The 11,822-nt window shown below is 45.5% G+C and overlaps 1 protein-coding gene across 1 annotated transcript; it reads right to left on the bottom strand.

The window, feature by feature from the left end:
* Positions 1 to 4,814: 4,814 nt before the first annotated feature.
* LOC101769825 (heterogeneous nuclear ribonucleoprotein 1) lies at positions 4,815 to 9,711 on the bottom strand. The gene is made up of 4 exons (XM_004958091.4): positions 9,376 to 9,711; positions 8,790 to 9,043; positions 7,492 to 8,671; positions 4,815 to 5,332 (listed from the first exon to the last, which is right to left on the bottom strand). Exons 2-4 carry the CDS (start codon positions 9,009 to 9,011, stop codon positions 5,319 to 5,321), a joined length of 1,416 nt encoding a protein of 471 aa, XP_004958148.1. The 5' UTR covers positions 9,012 to 9,043; positions 9,376 to 9,711; the 3' UTR covers positions 4,815 to 5,318.
* Positions 9,712 to 11,822: the final 2,111 nt, after the last annotated feature.

Below are 11,822 nucleotides of genomic sequence, written 5' to 3'. Positions count from 1 at the left end.
TTCGATATTACCAAATCGAACCAAACCAATTCCTCGGTACTTTGGTTCCTAGATACATCGGTACTGATCCGTTCTTCCAAAGAATCGGTACCAACCGAATTCGGTTTTGGTTAGTTCAGTTCGGGTCCAGTTCCAAATCGAACTAACCGACCAACTAGCAACTAGTTCACGCTTCTCCTCACCATCATCCTCACCCCAGCGCCATTAACGCCCCGAGTCCAACCAGCCCCTTCTCACGCCGTCGAAGAAGATGCACCTGTGGCCGTCACTTCGGATCCAGGACTCGTTCAAGCATTGGTACCTACAGAAGCTGGAACTCAACCTCGCACAGCAGTAGGGACAGGGGCAGAAGGGCGAGGGCTAGGACGACCAGGATCGCCAGGCCGACGACGGGAAGGCGCCGTTGCTCCAGGACCGCTCACCGCCGGGGTCCGTGCTAGCCGGCATGCTCGAGCTCGCCTGGGACACTGTCTTGCTCCTCCTCGCCTGGGACGCCGTCCTGGGAGGGCGCGTCGGCTGCCGAGTGGGGATGCGGCACCGCGGGAGGATGAGGTTGGGCACCGGCCGCCGGGGTAGGCGTGCGCGGTGGCAGCGCGGGTGGGGATACGGCGGGCGATGCGGGTGAGGAAGCCAGGACATAGCGCGTGGAGACTCAAGTGGGATGCGGCGTCGGTGCGGGCGGGAAGGCGGTGTGGGTGGGAAGGCTAGACGGGGAGCTAATATGGGTGCGGAGGAGCCGGTGCGAGTGGGCCGAGTGGCTAGGGTTAGGCTCCCAAGCTGGGCTGATAGGCCTTACTGGGCCTCCTCGGTACCTCGGTTATTTCGATTAACTGAGGTATGGAACCGAATTAACTGACTATAGTTCGGTTTCTAGGAACTGGGAACCGAAATTTCGGTTCTCGATAAGTTCGGTTCGATTCTCGGTTAAATTTGCCCAGGGCTAGCCCCACCTCGCCGTCACCGTCGCCACCTCACCTGGCCCCGCCGCTACTGCTCACCGCTGGTGAGGTGCGAGCGGAGCGGGGAGGGGAGGGGAGGGGAGGTAGTAGAGGAGAAGGAGGACGAGGTGGAGGAGGAGGAGACGTGAGAGGGAGGGAGGGAAGAGGCAGACGTGAGAGAGAGAGGAGGAAGGGATAAGGAGGAGGAGGAGGAGGAGACGTGAGAGAGATAGAGGGAGGAGGCAGACGTGAGAGAGATAAGGAAGGGATAAGGAGGAGGAGGAGTTAACGAATAAGGCGCGCGGGGGGAGGTAGTGCGTAAAAAAATCTAAGTCCTCGCGGTGCGTGGACTGGAAACCGTTTAGTACCAGGTGGGGCTCCACCCGGTACTAAAGGGTGACCTCGGTACAAAAGGATTTAGTACCCGGTGGGGGCTCCACATGGTACTAAAGGGTGAAGCCCCTACCCGGTACTAAAGGGGGTCGCGGGGGACTGTCCGTTAGGCTTGGTACTAATGTGACCGGTACTAAACCTCGGGACGAGAGGTCATTTTTCTAATAGTAGAAGGTCCTCTTTTCCTTCCCTCTCTACCTGCTCAACTAACCCAGGGATGTCTTCCCCCTCATCAGCCTCGCCATTTGGCTCACGGGGTGCCTCTTCATCCTCTGCATGTCCTTTTTCTACCCCATCTTCAATATCTTCTTCAGTTTGCCTACTAGTAATCTCCACACCTTCCTCACCTCTAACGTTCCGACCTCCGAATTCTTGTTGCAACTAACTGCTAGACCCAATCATCTGGAACACTTCAACAAACAATATTAGCGGTAAACCACGTTATGTACAAGCATTTACATAGGTCCTCCAGTTCTAGGTTCCTTCAAACGACATAACTCCTAAAATATTATGTCTATTTGAAACCTCACTACAGCCCTAACAGACAGCTCAACTTGATCTCTATTAAGATTGAAAGCCTTAAATAGTCAGTTGCATATTAAAGTCCAAGTCCTCTCTCTTGCTCTTGGTAATTATTTGCAAAATGACTGAAATTCAAACAAATCTACCCCTTCTGGACCATATCTAACCTCCCCGAACCATAGAACACTTCGAAAAATAAATTTTCTGACATGCCTGTCAGTATACACGACATGAACAGATATTATTACTAAACATTCTTAATTTAACTAACTCCAACAACATCTACATTTCAACAACTATATAAAGATCTAACTCGTGCATTGCAAATAATAACAATTTAGAGTTATCTAAATATATCAACAAATTATTTTTACTTTACCCTGTCAATGTACACGACATCAACGGAGAGCATTACTAAATATTACTAAATTTAACTAACCCTAATCACACCTATATTCCGAAAAACCACACAGGACATGAACAAAAATTACAACTAAATGTAATAATTTCAATTAACCCCAAACACACCTGCATTCTGAATAATTATATCAAATATAACTTATGCATTACCAATAATATTCATCTTAAATTTATCTAAATAAATCAACAAACTAATTTTATTGTAACATAAATAACTAAGCTAAATCCATTGTACCGACAAATCTATATTTTTCTATGTCTCATATGAACACCTAGATTTCATGTAATACTAAACACTCCACCATTTATATAGCACATCAACTACTACATCTACCAACTACGAGTTAAGCTAAACTGGAAGATTTCTAATAATACCTCAAGCGAAGCGAAGATCCGAGCTTCAATCTCCATCCTACTCCCCTCCCTCTTTTCTCCCCTTCTCTCCTCTCCTCTCCTCCCTCCCTTCTTTCTCTTCTCCTCCCTCCCTTTCTTCCTCTTCTCTCCCATTTCCTCTCCTCCCTCCCTTTCTCTCGGTTTCTTCAATCACGAATGAGCAGCGCACCCCATCCCTCAGCCGCTCCGCTCATTTTAAAGGCACAGGCCAGCTACCACCGAATCAGGTGGTGGTAACATCCCGCTCCAACCATTTGAATTGGCGGCGCCCTAGTACCGCCTTCTAATCCGGCGGAAATCGAATACCGCCGTGCCATCCGCCGGAAACTGCTTCGTCCCACGCGCCCCAGCAATTTGTGCGCCGCTCGTCGAATCAGACGGCGGTAAGCGGATTTGGCAGCTGACGTGGCGCATGCGCAAAGCTACCGCCGTTTCACCCGGTGGTAACTTCTCTTATCGCCGGTTGAGACGGCGGTAGCCGTTTGATCCAGCAGTAGGGATCCATTTCTGCAAATTTTTGGATCCCCTATATTTATGCAAATTTTTGGATCATCTATTTATTTCTGCAAATTCGTAAAACAAAAAAAAAATCGGCATGTGGACCTATCTCACTTACTCTCCAGCGGATATACCTCGGCAGCGTCGCGGCTCGCCTTTAGCCTTCTTTCCCCACCAGAATCTAGGCCGTTCGTTACAGGACCTGAACCGAGAGCCGGCCGCCGGCGGCCAGCCCACCACAGGTTGGGCAGCAGCGCGAGCAGCTCGACCATCTGCCGTGCCCGTGCTCGCATGCCGCGAGCACACGATCAGAAAGGCCACCGGCGGCATAGCGCTAGCGCCCACCATCACAGTCGAGACCACCCAGAGTCCCAGACAACAACTCCAGGGCGTGCCGTACTGGCGTTGCCATGGAGCATCTATAGGCCCTGTTTGGAACCGATTATATCCAGCTTATGGCGAATCCAAGAAAGGACCAATTCAAGAAGGTCGGTGAGCGTTCGGCTGTAGCGTGCAACCAGACAGCATAAACTAGACTTTACACAGAGCTAAGCAATTAAGAAAGGAACGGTGAACCACCTTGGGAAGAAAAAACTTTTGTTAAGTGTTACAATTAGGAGAGGGTCGGCGTTAACCAAGTTTGACCAACAAGCTTTGTTCAAGTGTTGCAATTAGGCACGCCGCAGGCCACACTTTGAAATGCGTCAGACGGGAAAACAAGAATTATTGCTCGAAGTTCAAAAGTCAACGCCATTGGGCGTTATGCCGCTGGACCAACACATGACGATGTCCGTTTTTAGCATTTAGGAAGATGGGAGCTGAAATTGTGCTTTCTGAACCAGCACAGCGCTTGACACTTTGACAGGGAGGAAAGCCAGGAAGGGATAGCACTACTCCCTCCGTCCCATAAAAAATACAATTCTAGCATTAAAATCCTATAAAAAGTGCAATCCTAGGATTTGGATCTAACTAACTACTACATCTGTTCTTAAATATTTGACGTTTAGGACAAGCTAGTTATGAACTAATTTACTTGTCCTAAAAGGTCGTATATTTAAGAACGGAGGAAATAAACGTCATATATTTAAGAACGGAGGGAGAATTAAGTGGTCAGGTCTGATTTGCATGCCAAAAATTACTGCATGTGGCTGCCACCATTAATCTGTCTGAAAAAAAAATAGAATTGCACTCCTCGTAGGACGGAGGGAGTACGTTTGATTTAGGAACACGTCAAGAAACCCACTTATATGCTAACAAGCACAAGTTTCTAAACTTTTGGAATATGAATGCATGCTTAAAGTTTAATACCACGAGATTCTTTTGCCATGAACGGTATAAAGTCAGCAAATGTTCCTGCTAAAATTACCGAGTGGATGTGAAAGCGACTCGGGACAAATAAAATGAGAAAGCAATTGGGTAGAGTCATGATGTATAGGTCTTTTGTGAAGGTAGTTTCAGTAACCAAAGCTAATGTCGAGGCAACTCTACAAACTGCTATTTTAGGAGAGCAAATATATATAGCTCGTTGTCCTCTAACTACTTTACAACAGAGCATGAGAAAAGATATATGCATCATTACTTCATTAGGCCAGAAGACCTAAAACAAAATTAAACAAAAACCACAAAAACGGCAAAGGAAGATACAGGACATGTTTGCACTTTTGGTGGCTTTATTACCGGGGTCAAGATGGCTTTGCGCCCCAATAGTTTGAATATTAAGCCAAGCAAATTTCTAGTATACAAATGGAATGGTTAAAGAGAATAAAAACAAGCGAGCTAATGTAGCCATAAATGGGCAAAGATAATACAGCATTCCTTTGGTATACAAGTTTATCCTTCCGTATGACAGAATTCCAGCTTATGTTGGAACACTTCTAAGTATGTGCCGCAATCAACACTGCACATCTCATTCAAAAAACAAAGACCTAATACACGTAGAAATTAAACTAAAATCTGAAAGCTTCACAAAATGTTTGTATCCGCTCCTCTAGCATTTTTGGTGTTCGTAAACCACACCTCTGGTTACCTAGAAACAAGCAACTAACCTGTATATTAATCTGACATCACCAATTCACAGTCATGCACCTGAAAGCCTGATATAGTAGTGGGTGTTTCACCTATCCCAAGTCATATATGAATATAATAATACTCTCCCTAGGAAGTGATACCTGCAAAAGAATCCAACAACTTTTAGTCAGATTTAAAGTTGTATAGCTGTCTCCAATATATGTTTCAATAATAAAGAGGACTACATATCTCAGGCACAGATTGGTTGATAAAATATTACATTGTCAACATTATGCTTTTCCAGTGCACCCCATTCCAATTTATTTAAAAACAACAAATTAGTTCCACTTTTGTAGTTAAAAATAGTTAGTACAACAAGTGTATTACATTACTGATGAGGAAGCAAAGTAATGTTCAGAACAGAATATAGCTCGTGTGCTTGAGACAAGAAGCTCTATATGAAGCCCCCCAATAAGGATCGACCAAATGATCTCTATATAACCCCCCCCCCCCCCAAGTGAGCATGGCTGCCCAAATCAACATCCCAGTTACGAAGAACGTACTAGGCCCATGTTCTTTTGAGTCAGCTGGTCATTTCTAGGCACACACAAACTAAGCTAGACGCACCATTGTTCTTTATCTAATTGTACTTTATTATCTTTGTGATTGCAATACAATTATAGTTTATATCAAACTTTGTTGTATTACATTCTTGTATTATAAATACAATTAAGCAAGAACAGAGATGCTATCAGAGAATGAGGATAGTTTATACAAATGATGCAAAACAGTGTTGTAGCTTCAACACAACTTTTAGCAACAGCAACTTGTCTAAACATTGATTCCCATTAATATTTGTAGTCGTAGCTCTTCAAGTGTTGACAAATGGATGGGTCTTGCCCTACATATCTGCATTTTGTCCTAAGTAAACGAGAAATATGCTAGGAAATCTGATCAAAATTATGCAACCCTTTGTTTAGTGGACTTATGGTACAAAATTTCACAAAAGGGCAAAACATCTAACATTTAGTTTAGTGAACCTTAACTATGATTAACCCATATAACCACTGAAGGTTACTAAGCTACCTGTTTAAAACATACAGAATTTATAGATATTTAAACCATCCATCATTGAGGTTATGCTCAAGTAAATCTAGCATGCTTCTTTGTCTCACATGATTGTGAGAAATAATGATGAGAAAAGAAAAGGAAAGCAGTCGAAAAAAATCAAAAATTAAAGCAGAAGGGTTGGCGCTGTGTCTTATTTCGTAATGGTGTGTTCTTTAGTTGGCTCTTTCTTATTTTTGATAGGCAAGACAGTTGTCAATATACATATTCAGCTTGGATACCTATGTCACTTTGCCAAAATTAGTAGGAACTGATGCGACTCGATAAGGATCAACCATAACTCAGCTATTGATTGATCCAAAATTTGACTGTTCTCTGGTTCCTACCATAGCATTTAAAAGGTGCAAGAAAATTTAGCATGATGTTGTTGTGGTTCCACTTGATATTTACCTACAGGATACATAAATACATCCCAAGTAATCCAGGTAATGGTAAATAATTATATCAATCACATCCAAACTGTATGTCGGAAAACGAACATTATTGGCATGATCATGTTGAGGTTGGCAGAAAGGAGCTTTATCTTTCACATAAGTTTTTCTTCCCCCTTGCTTCATGATGGGTCTCATTTCTAGCTTAACCCAAGTTGCACGGGACTAAAAAGATTTTGTTTCTGTTGCTGTTGCTGTTGTATATCAAAACAACTGTATGCATCTAACTAAAATTAACTAAACACATATGAATGTGTGGACAGTAGAGTACTTTAACCCCACTATGCTACATGGAAAAATAAGGTGCATCATGGCTTTGAATACGAGTTGCGAGACTTTCATGGTCACACCAAACAACAAAATTTTATATATGTATATCAGCAATCAGTTATCAGGTCCCAAGTCCCAACGTGTCATAGGAAATAGGATATATGCCAAAAATACATGATTTATTGCTTATATTTGGTTACTGTTGTAGAATAAGGAGTGTTAGTCAAGTAGAGCATTTGGAATAATGGGTGATAGAATACAAGCTTTGATTAACGCAAACTAAGAGTTAACAAAATAAGTACTGTGCATAAAATAGTTCCATTGCATATGAGATTTAAAGAGTCCCACAAGAAAGGCCCGTTGCTTATGCCGCTATGCCATGTCTTTCAGCCACTTCAAACATCTAACTTATTTACGACACACGTTTCCTTTTTTAAAAGTAAGGGGAAACTAAGTGTAGATCATAGCACAATGTTGAAATCAAAACTGACCTCTGCTTGTCTGATTATTATTAACAGTATAGTTGCCCATATAACCTGCTGATATTTCTGATTTGATATCCGGATCAACATTTCCAAGGTCATGACCAAAAGGAGGCATCTCGACCTCAGATGACGTGAACCTCCAGGTTGAGTCACCATAAATAGAGCTGCTGCCATATGCACCTGGATTGTTCGATTCATATGCATTGGCTGATGCAGAAAATGGCTCGCCAATGGTACCAGTTGAATTGCTTCTCACATAATTGCCAGAAGGCAAGCCATAGTTGCTATCTCCAGTTCCACGACCAAGGTTTCCCAACCCAAGGCTTGAAAGGTTGCCCATCCCATGAGCAGAGTTAAGGCCACCCCAACTAATACCATCACCAGGAATACCCCCACCATTTCCCGGTGGAGCAAAAGCATTCATGTTTGTAGGGTTGCCTGTGTAGTTCAGATTTCCATTACTCCAGACATTTCTAGACATTGAACTCAGTATTGATCCTGAATCGTCATTAAGGCCAACATACCCAATAGGACTACCTAATCTGTTTGAACTACCATTGTAGTAAGAACCTAATTGTCGTCCATTGGAGCTATTGATGAAACCAGAACTTGCACCAAAATTTCCACTCATTCCACCTTCCATGTTCATGCCCATTCCAAAACCTGGACCAAACGAAGAGAACCCATTCCGTGCACCTGTAAGGAGGCCATACCTTCCGTCCACCCTCATGCCATAACCACCAATTGGGTTCGGGTTGTAACCATGGTTGAAGCCATTCAGAATGTTATGAACTCTGCTCATAGCATAGTTCTGCCCTCCTGCAGGTGAACGTGCAATGGGTCCAGGAGACTGCTCCTTTGGGACAGCCCTCTTGACCTCAACCATTTTACCATTCAGCTCATGGAAGTTCTTGTGCAGAGCCTTATCCACAGCGTCTTCTGAGTCATAGGTGATGAAACCAAATCCCCTAGGCCTCTGCGTGTTGTGGTCGTACATCACGACCACATCGGTTATCACACCGAATTGCTCAAAGTACCTTCTGAACTCAACCTCGGTAACGTTTGAAGCCAGGCCTCCAACAAAGATCTTTCTAGTACGCCCTGGTCCAGGTGACCCTATGCTGCTGCCATTGTTCTTGCTCGCGATACTCTGGTCGTCCCTGGGAACAGCCTTCTTGGCTTCCACCTGAACCAAAAACAGGCAATTCAGCTGGCATGGTGAGAGACAGCTCCACAACAGAATTCCCAGCAAAATGCACGCCAATGCATTAGCAGAGAAGAAGGCGAGAGCGTAACGCAAATACCATGCGGCCGTCGATCATGTGCTTGTCCGTGGTGACGCGCTCCGCCACGGCCGAGTCGGCAAAGACGACGAAGCCGAAGCCGCGGGCGCGGCCGGTGTTGCGGTCCCGCATGATGACGGCCTCGGTGACCTCCCCGAAGCGGCCGAAGTACTCGCGGAGGCGGTCCTCATCCGTCTCCCAGGAGATGCCGCCGACGAAGAGCTTCCCGGAGTCGGCCTCCATCGCGTCCGTCCTCCCCTCCCCTCCTCCTCCCCCTGCAATCCACAAAAGCAGGCCCAGTTTCATACCAGCCAGCCACTGGCAAATGCGGACAAAACCCCGGCTTATCCACAGCGTTCACCACAGAAACGCACGCTGGACATCAGCTAGATCCGAGCCGAAAGCAACGCCGCGATCGGGGTCGCGAGCGCGCGCGCGCGCACAGACACACACACACGCCCACACGCCCACACGGCGCAAGGCGCCAACGCTACCTCACAGGACCACGGAATTACGCGGCCGCCGCGAGATCCGTACCAGATCCGGCCGCCCCCGGCGCCGATCCGGCACCGATCGGCGCGGCGGCGCGGATCGGAGGGGCGCTTACCGGTCGGTCGGCGGCTGCTGCTGCGGCGACGGGCGGCGAGGAGGGATCGGGGGGCGCCCGCGTCCGCGTCGCCTCTCCTGTCGCTGTCCCGCTAAGATCTCGATGCGGGCATGGGAGGGGAGGGGAGGGGAGGGGAGGGGAGGTGGTGGGGGAAGTTGCTTGGGTTCGGACGGCACGCCTCGTCTCCTCCTCTCCTTTTTATCGAAGCTTTTGCTTCCCCCCTGGCGTTCGCCCCCCTCCGCTCGGTGGCTGGCGAGCGATGCCTTGCCTGCCGCGATGCGGTGGTGGTTGTTTGTTTTTACCTTTGCGGGGGAGGCCTGCCTTTTTTAATCGCCCCCGGTGCCCTGCGATTGCGGTGCTCGGCTGGATTGGGAAAGCGGAAGGTGGGGGACGCGGAAATGCATAAATAATGGAGAGGCAGGTCGGCCTGCCGCGCTGGAGGCGACGCGATGCGCGAGCGCGAGCCCTGCCTGCGTGTGTGGTGCGCAGCGCGGGGAAGGAGACGACGACGCGAGGTGAAGGGAGCAGGTGGGCTGTGGCTACGTACGCGCGTGCGTCCCTGCGCGGCGACGGCGAAGGGAAGGGGGCCGAAGCGAGTGAGCGAGGTGGAGCCGACGAGGCAGCGCGAAGCGGGCGGGATGGGTTCGGTTGGCTCCCGTGTCGCCGCGGCGCGCTCTCTCTGCTGTGTGGGGCCCACCCGGCAGCGAGTTGGTATGTTGCAGAGTGGAAGACGTGGAGGCAAGTAAGGAATTTTTTCTTTTCATTTTTTTGCTTTATTTTTTTGCGAGGAATTTTTTTGCTTTATTAATCAGTGGCTTCCTTTTTGCGACTATTTCTTTTGTGAGGGAATTTTTGCAACTGTTTCTTGTTCGTGCTTATTCATCTAAGAATAAGTTACTGTGAAATCGAGGCCATGACGTAGAGAGAACTTCAAAATTCTGAGGTCTCGCTCAGAATTTTTATCAACAGAAATGCACATCTGGTGACAATATGAAATACAACTTGTGAGAAAAAAAGACAGATAAACGACATCGATAAGAGAACAGTATTAGTTGTGGCGAACCGTGGTGGAGCTAGAGATTCAGGAATCAGGAGTCTGCCATGTTTTGGACTAAGCTGCTGGTACAATACCAGACATTACCTTTCCTTCGATTTCCCCCCAGGGAAAGTAAAGGTTTGTAGAATCATGATTCTTTCATATTTCAAAAGAATCTATGTATTCCATACAAAACCAAAACACCTTTTTATGAAGTATAGAAACCAAAATCTATTATTCATAATGGAAGCATATGATTCGATGTTGATATATTTTATTATCTTTTTTAAAAGAAAATTTGAGCGTGTTTATTCATAGTGTATTTATTCTAGTCTAGTTTTATAGGATTTAATCACTCGAAGGTACCATACGTGAATTTAATATTGTTTAATAACATATAGCAGCTTTTAAAGGGTTATAAAACATGGTAAATTAAAATGATAGGGCATATATTTATGACACACATTATCAAGTATTAAATGTTGACAAACTTATTGCCATGACAACTATTCCACGTAATGCTATATCAATCCTATGTGATCCTACTCAAATACAAAATCCTATGCTTAAGACCACTAGTTCATGAAATTAAGATCAATTTTGACTGATTCGTTTCTGCCCACGATTTGTTGGATCATAGAATCATTCAATTACCATTTTATGCATCATAGTCCTCAGGTCTTTGGCAAGGAGATCAAAGAGTTCAAAATATTCACCGTCTATAAGGGCCTATTTATATTAAATTGTTCATCTGTAGCCTCCATGTGAATGTTACATCCTCTGACATGCAAGGTAAAAGCATAGGCCCACAACTGAAATCAAATTTGGGTTCCATGCTCAACACAAACAATGATACGGTCCTACAGATAGAAGCATTCGTGGCAAAATAATATAGCTTCGGGTGAGATATAAAATAATATACCTGGTGTCTAAAAACTTTTTATACTCATATGGCCCCCTCTATAATTGTAATCCTGGCTCCGTTCCTGAAAGTCAGATCCTAGCAAGTTGACTAAATACTCAAATGGATCAAGAAGAAATACTTGATTTTACTGGTAGAAGCCAGTAGCATATAGCTCTTTTAGCAAATTGACTAAATCAATTAATCTCTGATTTTTGTAGTTGGGCAAATGTGTAGTGTCGAGAAAAAATGGCAACACGCACTGACGAGATCTGTGCGATGAGAATATGAACCCTAAGGTAGCATGGACTATATACGGTCCATGGCAATTTGGCATGTAAGCTTAGGGGGTGTTTGGAAGGAGGAGGCTAAACTTTAGCCCTGTCACATCGGATGTTCGGATACTAATTAGGAGGACTAAACATAAGCTAATTACAAAACTAATTGCAGAACCCCTAGGCTAAATCGCGAGACGAATCTATTGAGCCTAATTAATCCATCATTAGTGAA

Source organism: Setaria italica, chromosome II (assembly GCF_000263155.2).
Source record: "Setaria italica strain Yugu1 chromosome II, Setaria_italica_v2.0, whole genome shotgun sequence".
NCBI lineage: Eukaryota > Viridiplantae > Streptophyta > Magnoliopsida > Poales > Poaceae > Setaria > Setaria italica.
The sequence above is the reverse complement of the archived record's forward strand: the minus strand, read 5'-3'. Positions and strand labels throughout refer to the sequence as shown.

Excerpts from the sequence above, each read along its gene's own strand:
- LOC101769825 (XM_004958091.4), bottom strand. The coding sequence starts at position 9,011 with ATGGAGGCCGACTCCGGGAAGCTCTTCGTCGGCGGCATCTCCTGGGAG. Across the intron at positions 8,672-8,789 it reads ACATGATCGACGGCCGCATG|GTGGAAGCCAAGAAGGCTGT; the intron begins GTATTTGCGTTA and ends TTTTTGGTTCAG.